The sequence below is a fragment of the Oratosquilla oratoria genome, chromosome 30 (genome assembly GCF_046742065.1).
Source record: "Oratosquilla oratoria isolate Oo_2021 chromosome 30, ASM4674206v1, whole genome shotgun sequence".
Taxonomy (NCBI): domain Eukaryota; kingdom Metazoa; phylum Arthropoda; class Malacostraca; order Stomatopoda; family Squillidae; genus Oratosquilla; species Oratosquilla oratoria.
The window spans coordinates 50,869,466-50,889,439 of record NC_134806.1 but is presented as its reverse complement, the minus strand read 5'-3'; the positions used below and the strand labels follow the sequence as shown (position 1 = coordinate 50,889,439).

The 19,974-nt window shown below is 42.3% G+C and overlaps 1 protein-coding gene across 1 annotated transcript; it reads right to left on the bottom strand.

Annotated features, from left to right (window-relative positions):
* On the bottom strand, window positions 1-18,734 carry LOC143041194 (vitellogenin-like). Its single transcript, XM_076213031.1, has 14 exons — window positions 18,620-18,734; window positions 16,905-17,341; window positions 15,564-16,661; window positions 15,060-15,210; window positions 12,514-14,262; window positions 10,638-10,895; window positions 9,721-9,899; window positions 8,767-9,359; window positions 7,803-8,190; window positions 6,013-6,678; window positions 4,979-5,509; window positions 3,823-4,153; window positions 2,844-3,214; window positions 1-850 (listed from the first exon to the last, which is right to left on the bottom strand). The coding sequence occupies exons 1-14, from the start codon at window positions 18,675-18,677 to the stop codon at window positions 98-100; spliced, it is 7,563 nt and encodes a 2,520-aa protein (XP_076069146.1). The 5' UTR covers window positions 18,678-18,734; the 3' UTR covers window positions 1-97.
* Between the last annotated feature and the right edge of the window lie 1,240 nt (window positions 18,735-19,974).

The following is a 19,974-nucleotide window of genomic DNA, read 5'->3' as shown; positions in this document are numbered from 1 at the left end:
TTAAGTGGACGGGCAAAAGTCAACGACTTCGGGGTCGTGTGACGGCTACTGAAGGAGGAGGAACTGGTGAGGCAAACACCTTCAAGGGCGTCCCCCTTCAGACACAGAACGGATCAGTCTGCCAACTGACGGCGAAGTTGGCGGGGTCCTGGGCGATCTCCCCGTCAGGCATCCTCATGTCATCTTCCCGGAACTCGTTCATGGTTCCCATGAGCCCTTGCAGATGTCCCTGGTACTCAGGTTCCGCGAAGAGTCTGAACGTGGGCGTGGTTTTCGACACGACCAGGCGAAGGAAGTTCTTCCTGACTGAGACCTCCTCGGGCCCCTGGTACACGACGACGTTCGCGTCGTCGTGCACCGTCTCGCCTTCGTCTTCCCTGATGCGCTGGCCGTCTACGTAGACTATGTACCCTTGGTCGATGCTGACTTCGTGGCTGCCTCGTTTCGAGGTGAGGACAAACTCGAACCGGTTACGTGGGAAGAACTGGGCAGTCACGTGGTCGTGGCCGTCGGTGGCTAGGACGTAAGAACACTCGCCCACTGGTAAACGAGTCATGGAACCGTCCCAGGTGTAGAAGATCCCATCGCCATAGTACACAGCCATCGAGGAACTCAAGGTATCGAGGAGCCGCGACTGGTAGGGAAGGAGGAACTCGAGAATGCTCAGGAAGCGATGCCCCAGCTCCCTGGGGACCTGAATCCCGTAGGGCCAGGTGCTCAGGGAGTACACAGGCTTGACGAGGGGCACGTAAAGCTGAAGGTGGCCGTTTCTCGTGATCACGTTCAGGAACAACCTCTTCTCTAAAGTCTCATACAAGTAGTCGAGAAGTTCCTCGGCCTTAGGGATGTCCTGCAAAGGAGAATGTTGGCATTACATCAAGAGTGGGAAGTGAGAAACCCTGAAAGAGTAAAAATCTGTCAATTGCAGCAAGCCTTTCTTTTCTTTTAGGCCGATGTTGGGTCGCCTCCCCACCTGGCCAAGGCTGTCGGGAACCAACACGACATGAACCGTAGCAGGTCCCGGGAATCGAACTCACGACCCCCTGCTCATGAGTTCGACACATTTATCACTGGGCTACCGCGTGGCCCATTACATCAACAAACGAGTGGAAAATGTGATAGGAGAACACGGGTTGAACCGGAAACACTACTTTGCTGACGTTTCGAAAACAAGTCTTCTTCAGGGTGACAGGCAAGCGTTACTCAATGGTATTTACACGTGGCGTGGAGCACACGTTGTCTCGCTCACCTGGCTAGACCTGACGCGCCAGCCACACACACCTGCCTATGACAGTGCGACCCTGCATGACCTGACCTAACCTAACCTAATCCAGTGCAATTATGTAATTACGCACCATGGGTGACTACCCACGCAGTATATATACGCGATATATATATATATATATATATATATATGTATATATATATATATATATGTATATATATATGTATGTATATATATATTTATATATATATTTATATATATATATATATATATATATATATATATATATATATTGTCAGTGTATTTGGGCAGGAGTTTTTCTCTAATGCATGTTTCATTAAAAGCGATGGCTAGTTGTGCATTAATAATTTTCTTAATGGTATTTTCCATATACCTTATTAAGGATTTGTTTTCCTTAGAAAGGAAATATATGACTTGGCTGTATGTAGTCATATTAGCTATTTTTATAAGCCCTAAATGAAGGACTTCCTCTTGGTCTGGAGTAAGAATCTTATTGGTTAATATGACTACATACAGCCAAGTCATAAATTTCCTTCCCAAGGAAAACAAATCCTTAATAAGTTATATGGACAATACAATTAATAAAATTATTAATGCACAACTAGCCATCACTTTTAATGAAACATATATATATATATATATATATATATATATATATATATATACTTATTATATATATATATATATATGTGTGTGTGTGTGTGTGTGTGTGTGTGTGTGTGTGTGTGTGTGTGTGTACATATATATATATACACATATATATACATATATATACATACATATACATACATATATATATAGATATATATATACATATATATATACATATATATATATATATATATCGGCTTTTGGCCACATGTAAAATCAGTTCAGTTTTATCTCACAAATAAAGTGGACGAACTCGCCAAACCTCTTCCTCTTCTCACAGTAGCATCGTGGTTACAACACCCCTACTAAGGAGCATCCTGCCGGACGTCTCTGAATGGAAAAAAATTCCGGCAGGACGAGCCTTAGTGAGGTTACAAATAATCTTTATTAACGCTTGTCTCTCACTGTGAAGAAGATTTGTAGTCAGAAACATCAGCAATAGAGTATACTTGATCCAAGACGCCCTTTCCAGCCCAGCGTCTCACCGATACCCCATTGGCATGAGGAACAACGGGGTATAGGCCTCGCGGTAGCTTAGTGGATACCCTGTCTAATTCATGAGCGGATGGTCGTGAGTTCGATTCCCGGGACCCGCTGCGGGCTATGGTTGTTTGGGAATGGGACAAACGCGCACGGCTTGATGGTGTGGTGGTACTACGCTCGACCGCTGATTCAGCGATCTGAGTTCGACTCCCACCCAGGGATGAAAAAAAAAATCAGCATCGCCGTATTGTGAGCCGGCACTCCAACTCTGGTGGGCAAGGAGTTGTGTGTGTGTGTGTGTGTGTGTGTGTGTGTGTGTGTGTGTGTGTGTGTGTGTGTGTGTGTGTGTGTGTGTGTGTGTGTGTGTGTGTGTGTGTGTGTGTGTGATCATGATCTTGGATCACGCGTTGATCCTGTGATCAACAACTACTGCCTTCCCGGACGAGAGCTCAGAAGCACTTACAAAGCTGTCCTTCTCGAGGACCATCTCCTCAAGATGCCCGAAGAAGGGCTCCTGCCGAAGTCGCCGACGGAGATCGTCCGCGTCCCGTCGGAGCTCCTCGTAGACTCTGTCCATGACGTAGGAGATTGCATTCCAGGCCTCTGGATAGTCCCTCTGGATAGTGTTGTAGTACTCGTTTGACCATCTGTACAGCTCGTACTCCACTTCGAACCAAACGTTCGATACCACCTCAATCTGTTCCCAGTAATCTCGTCTGATGTCGGTCAGGACTTCTTCGAAGAGTCGCCATGCCTGAGTGTCCTGTAAGGCCCACGTCAGGCTTAGTCCATCCAGTCGACCAGAGAAGTACAAGTCCTTCAACTGCGACAGGACTGCGAATTCGAGAAAAAAGAAAGAAAGAAAAAAAAAACAATAAGTGAAAACATAAAATTAAAAAAGTCATAATGATAATAATAACAATTATAGTAATAATAATAATAATGATAACAATAACAATATAATAATAATAATAATAATAATAATAATAATAATAATAATAATAATAATAATAATAATAATAATAATAATAATAATAATAATAATAATAATAATAATAATAATAATAATAATAATAATAGTAACAACAACAATAGCAATGAAGATAATGATAAAATCGCGATGAAGATTTTGATTTGAAAACATCAATTTTGTCAAGAGCTATTTACTATTTATAAAAATGGCCAAAGTAATGAGAAGTTTCATTACTATTGAGAGTGTCTTTATGATATTTACATAAGAAATAACTAGCGCTTCTATCCATTAGGGACACTATCGCTGGGGAACTCTGGTCCATAGGGCGCCACGAAAGTCTCCTAAAGTGAGACTTGCGCAGTCGGTACAATGTTACGGTAAGTTACAATGATGGGAAATTTTTTCGATCCATAACGAAGTCGGGTGAAAACGAAAGGTGTATCATGGGAGAGGTAAAGATGGGAATCACCTTTTAAGATATCCTGGAGGCTGCTGGTGATTAGAGGCCGGAATGTCCCGATGGCTTGCGAAACGACAACAAAGTAGTGGTCGTAGAGGTCCAAAAGCAGCCTCATGGTAAATGGCGACAGAAGAACCTCTGGAAGCTCCTGGACGAACTGAGCCACGTCCCTCACCGGCCTCTCGAAGACGAACCTCGCCTCTTCGACCAAAGGCAAGATCAAGCGGTCCAGTTCGGGGACAGGGACCTGGGTGCCCTGCACCAGGAACTCCCTCTGGACTTCGTACAAGGTCGAATCCCAGTTCGTGAAGTGTCTGATGTACACCCCAGTCATTTCGTTCTGGAATGAGACAGGAGGAGCTGTGATGCCTCTCGAAGAGCATGATACTCGTACATAGACAAACGAACATCAATAGACATACTGGTCCTTATATGACTGCTCCGGTACCTAGCCTATCATATATATATATACATATATATATATATATATATATATATATATATATATATATATATATATATATATATATATATTATATACACACATATATATATATATATATTTTTTTTTTTTTTTTTTTTTTTTTTTTTTTTTTTAAGTAAACAATTCTGGTCGGGGATTTGTTGCTGAATAAATGTCGAGACGATTGGATGGTAGATAGTTCCATATATGTGTGTGTGTGTGTGTGTGTGTGTGTGTGTGTGTGTGTGTGTGTGTGTGTGTGTGTGTGTGTGTGTGTGTGTGTCAGTCTGAACAAATTGGTTCAATAACTGTCATTATTGTCTCAAGCTTCAATTATATTAATCTCGTGGCCCCAAGGCGACTGCCAACATTCTTCGGGTCTTTTTATGGATCTCTCCAGGAAGAAACTTTGGTCTGCTGTCCGTCTTGTGTGAGTGTGGGATATAGAATAACCCTCCAGCCTCCAATTAATCAGCGGTAGGGCCCACCGCCTGAACCTTTTCCGCCGTAAAATCACTTTGGCAAACTATTTTGTTTTCTCAAGAATTGACATGGAATATCATTTAATATGCTGGAGGTAATTCATTTTCCTCCAGCATACCAAATTCCTTCCCTAATGGTGCGGGTTGCCCAGTGTGATAACCTTCTTTAACCCGCCCACCCCCAGTTTGATAAAATCGCATGAAGACATTCGAGTCTGACCTTGATACTATGGAAGTGATAGATGTCGAAGGACCCGTCAAGGCTGAGGAGGACCGGTGTGACGAGGTCAGCCTTGAGTCCGAAGACTTCGGCGTAGCGGTTCCTCAGTTCTTCCAAAGGATCTTCAACGAAGAGCTTAACCTCAGCCATGGTTGGGTTCTTGAGCCCCATGTTTAGATGGTATTTCCTGCTTTTCGGGTCCCTCCCGTGGGCGACCAACTCGATGTGGGCTGGGCGACAGAGGTCACCATGAAGCTGGTACTCACCCCAGTACGAGCGATAATTCGTGAGGAAATTGTATCCAGAACACTCGCTGGTCGTCTCCTGACGAAGGAGAACGAAGACCTCCTCACTCACAGTAGGCGTCCACAGTGATGCGGATAAAGAAGATTCCCCGAAGGGGATGTTCTGATAGACCACGGAGACATGCTTCTCTGGCTCAGATGGATCGTTCTTGAACTCCAGGTCGATGCTCTTCGTGGAGTTCGTGAAAGCAGTATCGATGACCAGGGATGGATTAAACTTCAGTGCCTGGAAAGTACGAAAGTAAATTATCCTCATCAAAATCATCGTGTAGTTTAGAAATAGTAAGTATGACAGAAAAATATTTGTCTTGTAATCATGGACGACATTTTCCAGTCCGATTCAAGGCCACCCTCCAAAATATTTTAAAATCGAAAACTGATAATTATGAGGGGAAGATTTGTACTGGTTTATCTGAGGTTCCTCTCCCAAATGTGACAAAAATCTTGAATTTCTAAACGTAAAAGAGATATGTTTACTGGTAGGACTTAAGGACCTCCAGGAATACAATCATCTCTAAAGCCTGTAAGTATGAAGGAAAGAAAGATATTTTGTCTCCACGTCCCCCAAAATCACGACAAATCTTAAAATCTGTTAGTGTGAAAGAGGGGTCAAATTATCCCGAGAAATCATGACAAACTTCGAGACTTGTAAATGTGATGGGAAGTTCTAAGAAAAGGGTAAAAAATATATATATTTTTTTAAGTTCTTTAAGAAAATATCCCTCTTACTTTTGCAGCAATAGAAACTTCAGTCTTGTAACTCCCATCGCCCTTTCTAGTCGATGTGAAAGTCAGCGTCATCTTGTCGTCATAACTAGGGAAGATGTCCACTTCAACTGCGCCGCTGAAGGTGCCAGAAGAGGACACATAGTCCGCGGAGATGATCATGTCTTTGGTCAAATAGGGACTTCTGACGTGACCCTCCACCTGCGTGTTCTCACGACCTCGTGAGTTGGTCTTGGACACCTTGCCTCCGATCTCGAACCTCAAGTCCGTTTTGTCTCTTGCGGTGGATACCCTAAAGAGAATCTCAGAGTTCCCGGTCTTGGCTTCCACCGAGTACCGATGGACCGTTGCTTCAAGAGACCACGCGTACGGCGAAGGATGTTCCAGGCTAACAAAGTTCTCCCCCATTCCAATTCGAGCCTTGGAGGAATCTTCATGAATCTGAGCCTGAAGGAAGAACTCGTCGGGGAACCATGTGGGGAAGATCTTGCCACGAACGCTGTAGTCTCCTGCAGACAGGGTTCTGTTTAGGAGCATTGGGCCTTCAGCATTCAACGTTGCCATCTCGCGGTCTCGGTAGCGGGTTTCCATGTCGTACTTCCAGTCGAAGTCGTTCACCATCAGGTTGTGTTCGGAGGTGAAGCTCGGGAGTCCCCTTACCACATTGAACTGCAACACGAGAACACAAGAATTTTGTTCAAATAAACTGGAATTTGATTAACGGGGTCAGACAACGGACTCTTGATTCCCAAATCTCATTGTTCCTGACCCTTTTTTACTCATCCATTTCTTCATACATAAGAACATAAGAATTGGGAAGACTGCAAGAGACTATAAGGCCTACACTTGACAGTTCCATCTCCCTTACCAATTATCATACCTATCCATAAAGCTATCTAACCTTCTCCTAAAACGACCAATTATTTCAGCGCTCACTAACTACATGATTACTAAGTCTATTCCATTTGTTAGCCACTCTGTTGGTAAACCAATTCTTGCCTATTTCTTTGACCTAAATTTGTCCAATCTATTCTCTTTACTACGAATCCTACTCTGTTGTCTTAATATGATGACCTTTCCTCCATCACCCTTGTTAAAGCCCTTGACCCATTTGAATGCCTCTATTAGATCACCCTGCACTCTACGTCTTCCAAGCATAACAAGGATATCATCAACGTGCAGTGTAACAAGGATGTCAACGACCTGCACCAAACCAAGGGTGATATTAGTCTGCGACATAACAAAGATGGTGATTGCATTAGTGTTACATGACCAATTGAATATATCATGACACAACGGGAGAGCAGAAAAAGAAGGTCACCTTAGGCCTTTCCCTCGTATAAAAGGGTTGCCTAATCAGACCACACACACACACACACACACACACACACACACACACACACACACACACACACACACACACACACACACACACACACACACACACACACACACACACACACACTATACTTGAACTATATTAGAACCAAACTGAATACGATTTGAATAAAATCTTGACAATATTTGAAAAAAAATTGAACAAAGATGATCAATAATAGAAAAAATTAACAACAAATGAAAAATATAAACATTTGAACATCATTTGAAAAAATAACCTTATTCCAACAAATATATGAAAAAAATGATTAAGGTGAATAAAGACATACAAAACTGAATAAAATTTAGATATTCGGCAAAATTCGAACGCTATTCGAGCAACTTCGAACAAAATTTGAACAAAATGTTGATCATTTTTGTTATCAAGATTTGAATAAGTTTTGAGCGAGTGTTACCTTGGCAGAAAACAGTCGTCCATTTGCAGTCGCTCGACGCCGGGCCTCGAAATGAGCCTCGAAATCAAAAGCCCTTGTGAATTCCAACTCCGTTTTGCCCTTGAGGTCGACATCGTAGACCCCTTGTCCAGTGTACTCAAGCACGACCTCCGTCGCCCACCGGAGCACAACGGTCGAGTGGGACTTGGCCACGACCCAGCCATTCATAGATGGTTTCAGAGGATGTAAGGCTTTCTTGTCAAGGCCCATCTCAAGGCTGAGCTCGTCATTCCAGGGCGTTGTCCACTTGAGGTTGACCTTGTTGAGGCCCTCGAAGCGGCGAAGGGGAGAATCGAGTGTGACTTCAACCTCGTAGCGATGAACGTCGCCTTTCCATGTCAGTCCTCCTCTGAAAAGAAGGGTCAAGGGGCACAGTTGCAAGACACTTCTTGAATGTAAACAAACAAATGAACAAATGAAATAAATAAATACTGAAATAAATCAATCAATAAAATAAAACATAAAATTAGTAAATCAATAAACAGATGAGTAATTAAGTAAATAAATATAATTAGATAAACGAATAAGTAAATTATGAAATGCATCGCTAGTGACAGCGATGTAATTCAAATCATCAAACCCAGCTGTAGCAAGCCGCACTCGAGACACGCGGACCTCAGTTCCAAGCTCATTACGACTGGCTTTGATGATTTTTAAATAAGTAAATTAATAAGATTAATGAATAGGGCAAACAAGTAACCAAATAGATAAATAAATGAATAAATAAATTAATCTATTTATTTATTTATTTATTTACTAATAAACAATTAGATAAACATATTTCGAAGCCGAAAAACAAAATAATTTGTAATCTGCTGGTTCTGGGGCTCTTTTACAGATGTACTCTCTCTGAAACGGTCCTATATGTGCAAGTTCGTTCTTTGCGACCCTTTTGATACTCTTGTTAAAAGAAAAATAATATTACCTTGCTGTCATGGGTCCTCGATCTTGGCTTTCATAGGTGAAATCATAACCAATCGTCCTCGAAGGATCATTGTAGAGATCCAAGGTCACACTCGACCTGATCACCCTCGTGGACCAATTATTCTCAAAGGATCCTTTGAACCTCTTGCCGTATCTCTCCTCTGGGAAGAAGGCCGCGTCTAAGTCCATGGCGTACCCCTGTTGCCAAGAGTCCCGGCTTGAGTACTTGACGTCCACCCAAGAAAGAACCTTGAGGTTGACCTTGGACGTCGAGTCTCCCCTCGAGGACCCTTCGAGGAGGAGATCGAAAAATGGGCCGTAATTGTTAGCCAAAGCCATCCCCACCGTCCTCTCCCCTGGCAGGAATTCCAGCTTATTTGTGAATCGCCAAGGTCCTCCTGGGGGCCCGTTGAGGACGACGTTCGAGTTCTGACGCCAGGAGGATTGGCTGAACTGGAAGGTCATTGGCTCTTGCGTCTTGAGGAGGTATTGCGGCCCGTAAGACGCCTCTCCGTCAATGCTGAACGTCGAGTCGCCTCGGATGGTCACGTGACCATCTACGGCCAGCTTCTCCGTATACTGTGGAAATTGTATCTAGAAGGAAAAATAAATAATAATGATAAATAAAAGTCAATTAAAATTAATAAGTAAATAAATAAACGAATAGATAAATGAATGAACATTAGATAAACGAATAAAAATAAATAAATAAATGCGTCAATATATATGTAAACAAATTAATAGATAAATAAAATCGTAAATTGATAAATGAATATCTAAACAATTAAATAAACAAATGAATAATAGATGAATAGATAATAATTACTGACAGCAATTTCAAAGCGTATGTGTAATGATACAAAAGCCTAATAATGTGTTTGAATAAAAAATAAATATGTATATATAAAAATATAAATGTTGCTGTGGTCTCTCTCTCTCTCTCTCTCTCTTTTACCTCGAATTTCGTATTAACTGACGGTTCCTGAGCCTCATTCCATTCGTAGGAGAACGTAGTGAAGAAAAGCTTTTCAGAAGATTTGCTCTTGACGATGTCCCAGTTACCTTCGATCTTGTTCCAACGATCACCCAAAGACAGAGAGTAGAATGACGTCATTTGCTGTCTGCCAGATGTCACTAGAAAAGATAACTGAGGTTATTTCTTCGGAGATAATAATAATGATGGCGACATAAGAAAGGTTAAAGTAAACGTGGGTAAAAGTAAAATGATGAGATGTACATAGGGAGAGCATAGCAGTAATTTTTAAGTAAGTTTTAAAGGAGAAAGGATGGAAAAATTGGACTTTTTTAAGTATTTGTGGTCACATGTGGCGAGAAATGGAGTGGAAGTAGAGGTAAACTGTAGACTGAGAGAAGAAAGTAGACGTCTTGAGGGATTGAAAAGTCTTTTGAGAAATAGACACTTGGGAATGAATGCAAGGAGTAGATTATATGAAGGGGTGATTTTGCCGACAGCACTGTATGATGTAGAGAGGAAATTCTGAAATCTGAGGTTGTCTGAGAAGTATGATGGGGATTACAAGGCTAGATAGAGTGAGAAACGAGGAGGTGAGGAGGAGAGCGGGGGTGGAAAGATAGTTGGCAAATAAGGTTAATGAAGGAGTATTAGGGTAGTTTGGGCACATGGAAAGAATGAATGAAAAAATATGACCAAAAAAAGTATGGACAGCAGAGGTGGATGGAGTGATCTTGAAGGGGTGACTTGAGGATGAAATGGATGGATTGGGTGAAAAGGGGATATTGAGCAATAGGGGAATGTGTTAAGGAAGGGGCCAGGGGGAGTGGAAAATGGCTGTGTCCTGCTGTATCGTTTCATTTATCTATTCATTTATCATTTTATGATAAGATTCTTACCTTGAGCCGTTCCTTCAAAAACGAAATTCCTGTCGACATTTCCCCGAACGTCGACATCAAATTTGGCGCCAAGAATGCTCTGTCGCCTGCGAACAATGTCGACCGTGGACGAGTAACGTGCCTCCTTGTCCGATTGCTGAGTCGTCTTGATTTCGTTGTCGACTTTCCACGGTCCTGCTGCCACATGCACTTCCCACCTCCGAAGGCGCGGAAGTTGGTCTACTGAAGTGACCCTCGTGCGAAGGGCGTCGACGGCCACTGAGAAGAGGGAGGTGAAATGGTCAAGCAAGAGGCACGAATCACTACAGAGTCACTTTTTTTTCGACACGACATAATGATAATAATGATAATAATGACATTAATAATAATAGTAATAATAATAATAATAATAATAATAATAACAATAATAATAATAATAATAATAATAATAATAATAATAATAATAATAATAATAATAATAATAATAATAATAATAATAATAATAATAATAATAATAATAATGATAATAATAATGATAATGATAATAATAATAATAACAATAATAATAATAATAATAATAGTAATAATAATGTGTGAACATGGTGATGAATGTGAATAGGTGGTAAAGGGAACACAGGCTGAGGGAAACGCTTTTATTCCTGACTAGTTTCACCTTAGTGGCTTCTTCATTCATCTGAAGAAACCACTCGTGTGAAATTAGTTAGGAATAAAAGTGTTTCCTGCAGCCTGTGTTCCTTTTACCTCCTATCCACAAATAGTAATAATAATAATAATAATGATAATAATAACAATAATAATAATAATAATAATAATAATAATGATAATGATAGTAATAATAATAATAATGATAATAATGATAATGACGATATCAACAATAACAACAATAATGATAATGATAATAATAATAATAATATCAACAATAATAATAATAATAATAATAATAATAATAATAATAATAATAATAATAATAATAATAATAATAATAATAATAATAATAATAATAATAATAATAATAATAATAATAATAATGATAATAATAATAATAAAACATACATACATATATACAGTATATATACAAACATATACAAACGGCTTTTTCCCCATTACAAGGAAGGTAGCGAAAGTCAAAGGCGTAAATCCACTCCCACCCATTCCATCCCTAACATACTCCACTCATAATCACCACCACTCCCTCCCTCTTATCTTGACTCCTCCTGGATGACGGGTCATCCCTGCATCTCACCCACTGCCCTGGGTCAGAAGCAATGCAGTAAGACACAGCACATCCACAACAAGGCCGCTTCATTTAATCGGCGACCCCGCCTCTCCGTCTCCTCATACAGAAAAAGAGAAAACGGGGAGAAATCCCTTCGGGCTGCGTCAAAATATAATTCACACATACTCCCTTACCCCCCCATCCCCCGCCCACTCCCTATCATACATCACAGCATCGTCCATACACAACCATTTTCCGCTCACCCCTGTCTTCTGTCCTCTCCCATCCTTCCTCAACAGACATTCCCCTCTTTCCCAATACCCCATCTATCCATCTCATCCTAGGTCGCTCCCTCATGTTCACTCTTTCCACCTCTGCCTTCCACATCTCTGCTACTAATCTTTCTTTACTCATTCTTTTCATGTGTCCAAACCATCCCAATACTCTTTCATCAACCCTATCTCCAAACTCCCTTTCCACCCCCACTCTCCTTCTTACTTCCTCGTTTCTTACTTGATCCAGCCTAGTAACCCTACTATACTTCTGAGGCATTTCATCTCAAACACATTCAAACTCCTCCTCTCTTCCTCTCTTATGTTCCATAAATAAATGAATATATCAGTCAATTAATTAATTGATAAATGAAATAAAAACACTCACCATTCATGTCAATTTTGGCAAGCGCTTCCAGATCATTCTTGGTGTTCGCGTGGAAGTCGATGTTGTATTCGTCGTCGTGTTTGGCGAGGATCAGACTGCATTCTATCTGCACCGACTCCGTCGAAATCCTCCTGCTGGGGCTGTAGTACGTTATGAGGTCGTACTTCGTAGTTGTATCCGACCTCTTGATCATCAAGTCGGACTTGAAAGCGATGGCTTTCTCCTGCTCCCCTAACTTGAAGTTCCAAAACATCTCGACCGATTTGAAGTTCTCTTCATTCACGAAGGAGGCGTGGATGATGTACTTCACGAGTGACGTTCGAATGCTCAAGGAAGTGGTCAGAGATTTTTCGTCCTTGATGTACCCAACTCTTATGCCCGAACGCCTCGGCTGGGAGGACCCTGGGGTATCGAACCTCATGTCGGCGATTTTGTGCGTGTCGGTGTTAGTCAGTGCCACGGCCATTCGGTAGCCTTCCATCTCTTTTTCGGTCTTTTCAGCTGAAAGACTAATTTCCAAGGCCTCACCGAAGGGCATGGCCGTGCTCTGCAACAGGTTGGGTACGTTATATTTGTAACAAAACCGCAGACCAAGCGATTGTTCGAGAACTTGTGTGCACCCGTCACTCTTCTCGCGCACATCACTGATCGAGGGATTTGGTTGTCTGGTTTCCGAGTCTCGGCCCATTTTTTTCATCATAAACGTCTCACTTCTGAAGTTGACAAGATCCCATTTGTCCGGAAGGTTCCACAGGAAGTCCATGTTCCCATCCTCTCGCTTCATAATTTCGAGATTACCTCCCTGGGAAGTGTGGAGACCGTTTTTCATCTTGAGTCCGTGCTTGAACACAGACTTGAAACCAATAAAACCATCAAGTTCGAGGGAAAGACTGGGAGAAATTTTCAAGGATGACTGGCTGTTCTTCTTGTTGAGGAGCCTCGGGATGTTTATGTTTGACCGAATATCTAGACCGAGAACGGCAGCGCCTCCGAGTTCGAGCTGAAGAGGAACACCCTGCATGGTGGGTATACTGTACTCCAAGCTGATGGGCATCGCCCTCGTCGTGTTAGTTTTATATCTAGACATACCCGTCAGGGTTCTATTGACAAATGCAAAGACGGCTTCGATGATTTCCTCTGAGGTGAACTTCTTCAGATCAGAGGAAAGAGAAGAGAAACTGACTTCTTGCCCAAAGAGTCGAAGGTAGAGATCTCCCCTCGGGATAGGAGACTCACTCATTTGATCCAAGAGGTTTGACTTGATAAACTCTTTTGTCTGATAGGAATCGATGCTTCTCTTCATCCTTAAGGAATCCTTCAGATGTTGTTCGATCTCGAATCCTTTCTCATAACCGAAGCTCTTCATATCACTGAACATACGACTCCAGGGGGTGTTCAACAAGTAGCCAGCAGGACCGAAGACCTCGTTGGCAATCGGGTTGAAGCCTTCCATTCGCCCACCGATCTCGAATAGGTTCATCATATTCCCGAAGATTTCTGTAGTCACGTTCATGTTGACAGACCGAGGAACAGTCGACTCTCGCGAGTAGACGAGGTTCGAGTCGATCTCAGCACCGAAGCCGAGACGATTTAAGAAATACGAGAGTTCGGTGTTTCTTGAAAACCTACTAATGTCTCGGCCGTAGTCGTCCTTGAGGATGACATTGGAGAGGAGGTAACGTAGGAGATCCTTGTGAGGAGTGTCGGTCTCTTGGAGATTGTGGAGGTGAGATAACACAAATCCTCGAACTGAAATAGAAACCAAGGAATATGTAAGCTCACCCTTTGTGGGGATATTGTTCAAGGTCATTATGGGGTATCCCTTTGCACAGTTTGTATGACTTTGAATTCTATGTTGGACTCTTGTGTGAGCCAGAAAATGTGTAAGACGAATGATACTCTGGTTTGTAATTGGGGTACCCCTTCACATAGCTTGTATCACCGTAAAATTGTTTGAATCTTGTGTATGACAGGATTTTCTTCTGGCTCACGCTAGATGATTCCATTCAATTTAGAGAACGATCTAGATTTTGGATTAGAAATAGATTAATTTTCAGAACCAAGTAAAACTTTAACGGTTTTGTTGTCTGACACCAAACTTCAACGTAAAGAAATTTCTGACCAACAGAGTGTTAATTTTTTTCTCAAAAGATTTTTTTTTTCAGTTTTCTATTTTAATCGTTAGTTGTTGAAATATGTTCCACTAAAGACTATGAAAGAGGACGTACTGTAATCGAGTGGTGTTCAATAACGACCTTTCGTTCTTTATGTGGTTCTAGACCGGTGTTTCTTAAGCTAGGGTGCTAACACCCCTTGAGGGTTTTCTTATTTCTTTTATCAACAATGATGGCATTTGGTTTTAGTTTTGAGGTATCAACAATATAAATGATCAAACAACACTTCACTTTCCTTTATCCTTCTAGTAATCAAATGTTACCTGGAGTTAGGGAATACTAGACTGCCTAGACATGACTACAGGGGTGCTAGGGTCGGAAAAGGTTAAGAAACGCTCTTCTAGACTCAGAGGAGGCATATCTAGGACTTACCTTGAATATTAGTTTCTTCGTTGGCAACTTTGACAACTTCTTCCATGATTTCGGCATCAGTCACACATCTTATGAAGCTCAAGTAAGACGCAATTCTGACTTCAGTTTTCTCACTACGGTCGAAGAGGGTGGTCATCAAACGGCTCGTGTTCTGCAACATCAGTGTCACGAGAAAGGCTCATCAGTAATCGTGACCTTAGTAAATAGATGACCATCCCCACCGGGATTCAAACCTTAGGTCGTGTATTCATGAGGCAAAAGCGAGACCACTTGCCTACTACAGGCGTGAAAATTTGTTACTTAGAACTAGACACGTGGTCTCCTAACGCAATCTTGAACTGCCAAGTAAGTACAAATTCTATTTCATCTACTTTAGCACTGTCACCTGGCAAGGATGTTGGTTCCAGGGATGGTCATTCGTTCAAGCTGTGGAAATACTTCGAGGTATTTTCCTTTCACAAACTATGCACTATTATATCTAAAAGAGAGAAGGATGGCACTTACCCATGTCCCACAAGGTGCGATTCGCCAAGTCTGAGTAGCAGCAACTCGAACCGACGTCTCCAGTCTTTTGTTTTCGAGGAAAGACATGATTGCAGACGAATCCTCCTCGTCAAAGTGTCCAATATTCGCAAGAGCCTTAAGGTACATCTTGACATGTTCTTGTTCTTCGACGGTATCGGCGCGAGAAGTGGTTATCTTGTTGACCATTAATTTGATGAGCTGTTGCACTTGGCTCTCTTCATAGCAATGCTCATTATGCCGGCAGTAGGTATGGATCATCGATGCCGAAGCTAAAAGTACAGACTGCGGAGGGCTGGGCATGTTAATAATCTGTACAAGAGAACCGATGGCGTCAGCATTAGGGCGGGGGATCATGTGAAAGGCAGCAGCATAGAGGGCAGTTCTTCCACCGGAAACTCGTTCCTGCGCGATTTCTTGAACCATAACTGGAATGCTTCCGGACTCTCCAAGGAAGGCCACGGCGTCTAAGTACACAGACTCTAGCTTATTCCACTCATCGCAATACTTTCCTTGGCGAATGTTATCAAGAGCTGTTTGGACAAAAGAGTCCGGTGCTTGGCGAAGATTTTCCAGAAGGTTGAAAACGAGGTCTGCTGCCCCGTCTTCGACGGTGCCCTCAACCTGCAAACAAGTCTCCTTCAGTAATTCGTCGATCTTGGACGTCACCACCTCCGTCTTCTTCGGAGTAGAGAAGTCGAACTTGAGGTCTTTTCTTACTAACTTGTCCGGCGATGAAATCGCGAAGTTGGAGTCCATCACGCTCCTCGTTTCGTACTCGAGGGTAGATTTTTGTGTTGCTTTGACATGTTTGTAAACCCCGTACATCGGTTTGATGACATTGGTGTCGGTGCACTCGATGGAAGTATAGATGTTATTTTGTATCCTTTGGGTACAAGTAGAGTTGGATTCCTCAAGGGGAAGAGGCATATTTAGCCAAGGGATGTTGTTCATCGTTTCTGAGGCCGTGTAGTAACGATCAGAACATTGTTTGTTGTTCTTCTCTTTGAGGACCTCGATTTCGTTTTCGTTTGCGGTCGTCAACGTGTAGTTAGTGGGGCATCTTCCTTGGATGTCTCTCTACAAGAGAAAAGAGAAAACAAGAGAAATAAATCTCACGCTACAAAAAAAAAGAGTACTTTATGTTAAATAACGTGTTCTTAGTGGGACATCTTCCCTGTTCTTCATTATCATCATCATCATTATCATCGCGTTTCTTTAAGAGAAAAAGAAAGAAAAAACAACAACAACTTCATGATACCAAGAAAGGACAGGGTAGACAGAGCAAAGAAGGATGACAAAGAGAGAAAAACTACTACTAACCTCCATGATCACATGACCAAAGTGAATCTCCGAGAAGGACGGAAGGACGTTTTGTATGTAGGAAGCCACGCTCATCTTAGTGTTGACAGACCAGGGATCGTCCTCAGGATCGACGCAAACATGCTGCACCCGGCCGTCCGTGAGGGCCACCACCAGAAGGCGCTCAGACATTTTGCCCACTTCTTCGGGAAGCGACCCCGGGTCTTCGCCCTCCACCTCGTAGTCCTTGACCCTGATGGCGAGGTCGCACGGCGTCAGGAAGGTGAGTTCGACCTTGGAACGCCATCGCAAGTCGGTGATCGCGTCTTGGATGCCCTGTGTACTCACATGGGACTTCCCCTTCTGGTGGTAGACGTAGGTATAGCCCGCTTCGTATCCGAATTTTGGGTTTCCAGTCAAGGGGCATTCGGTGGAGCAGCGAGGTCCGTCATAGGAATCTGTAACAGGTTTAGATTAACCACTGTATTGGTAAACCAGTTCTTGCCTATTTCCTTCTTAAATCTGAATGTGTTTAATCTAAATCCATTACTACGAGTCCTGTCCTGCTGTCTTAATATGATGACCTTGTCTGCATCACTTTTGTTAAGGACCTTAACGCATTTGAATACCTCTATTAGATCACCTCGCACTCTACGTCTTTCCAGAGAGTGTGAATTAAGATGCCTATGCCTGTCTTCATAAGGTGAGTTTCTGAGCCCATGTGCCATTTTGGCCATTCTCTCCTCGGTACAGATTCTCGTGAATTAATATGTAATCTATAGGACGGAGACCAAAGCTGTACCGCATAGTCAAGTGTTAGTCTAACTAACGCCAGATAGAGTTTGATAACTACATCTGTAATTTTGTTTGTAACATTCCTAGTAATAAATCCTAATACCCTGTTAGCTCAATTCCTGACGCTAATGCACTGATTCCTGGATTTGAGGTCCGGACTCACTAGCACTCCCAAGTCTTTCTCACACTCAGTTTTCCCTAGAAATGTGTTATCTAAGCTATATCTATTCTCTGGGTTGTGTAAACCTAGTGTCGTCTCTTGTGGAGACAACCACTATGGGTGGAAACAACATCAGGGAATCGTGCCACATGCCCTTACAACCGGAGTTGACGGTCACGAATTATGATGGAAATAACAGGCCTTGACTGAGCCTCACAGTACAGCCTCTGGTTTGGCATAAAGTCATTCCAGTGATACCCAATGATTCACCAACGGCACTTGATACCAAATACATCGAGACGTCCTACGATGAATTTTGACACTATTCTGAAGGTTAAGTTAGGTTAGATAAGTTAGACTGGTTTAGGTTAGGTTGGGTTGGTGCAGTGGTCTCCAAGTTCGGTAAGGCATCTGAGGTCGGGGATGAGACCCGTTGGGAAAAAATTCTGTTCTTGTTTAAGTACCAGGTAATTTCATTCAGGGACACATGTACCCACCCCATCCGTTGAGCGAAATTATCTGACACTAGACCGAAATATAATGGGTTTCTTAATTTGTTTTCTCACGTATTCTGTACGCTTATGTGTTGCTGTTGTTTACCCTCCTGGAAAGACCACTTTTCAACACTGAATTATATCTCTAAGCATCCACTAAGTACCACTAGTTCTCGGTTTGTGGCACTGCTTGGCGGTTTCTGTGGCTCACTAAGTTGGGCCATAAGTTGTGAACCACTGCCAAAAACGAATGAAACAACGCAACCGGCGACAGGAAGAAGACCTACCTGCCGTGGTGACCAAAATCACGACGATGGCGCCGACTAGAGTCACCAGTCGAGCCATGGCGTCTGCGGTCAGACCTGCGGATCTCACGGCGTCCCCGTTATATAGGGCCGAGGGGTAAGGGGCCGACGGTTGCTAAGGGTATGGGGTAGACCTTTTGGTTCTTAATCTCGCCGATGTGATTCTTAATCGCGGCGGTAGTGATAAAAGAGTTGCCAGGCAGATCCTTGTATAACCCGGGACCACGGACGTAGTTCGAAGTTTCCTTTTCATATACATACACATACACATACATACACATATACTTATACTATTATCATTATTTCCTATGTCAACAGCCTAAGTTGTTAAAATTGGCAGTTGACGAGGTAGGTCACGAGTTCTGGGTTGTGTAAGCCTGTTAATGGACAGGGGGATCACGTGACACTCAGGCTGTGTTCATGGCTCGGTACTTCACCGCATCGACAAAGCTCTGAGTCAGAGACTCCCCATTGTTTCATGGCTGCTGCAAAACGGGCAGCACAGGAGGCGCCTTAGCCTATTTAGCTGTAAACAGGGTTTTTCTGTGAACGTTGCTGCACCAAAAGAGTCTCCTGATACAAATTTTCCATAAATGGGTGCAGAGGTTTCCTTGACTTATGTCTAGCTGGGGCTCCTCTCTCAGTGAGAACGTCATGCAAAAGGTGGTTTGGCTGAATTGTTATTTGGTGCAACCGTCTGCACATGTCATTGTGGCAAGGCTGTGGTGGTTGAATTCCAGTCAGGAATAGTAGGTGACTAAGTATATACACACCATGATGTACCCCTTCATTATGCAATGAGATATATACATATAATATATATATATATATATATATATATATATATATATATATATACAGATAAATATACATATACATATGCATGCTAATAAGAAACACTGATAACTTGTGTTCAATTATGCAAGAGTGACCACTGGTAAAGAGAAACTAAACGAAGCAGACCGCTTTTCCATATTACATCTTCAGTGAAAAGTACATAGAAAGAAAGGGTTACAGGAATATATATATGCATACACGCAGAGGAATGCGGGAAGGTAATGAGGTGAGACGCAGGTCCCGCTTAGGGGTCCCCCCTGGAGTGACATAAGGGACGAACTAAACATTAGGCTAGACCCCAATGAATTTTGGAAACTTTCAGCAGAAATCCATTTTCTCAAAGCTTGAAAGCTTACAAAAGAAATTAATTACTAATACGTTTGCTGTTGTTTGTAACAGAATATATATACAAGTACACGTGTAGGCATAATATTACATGAACAAACATCTCACGTTGTGTCACAAATATAAGCCCCATAGAAAAACCTGAATTTAAAAAT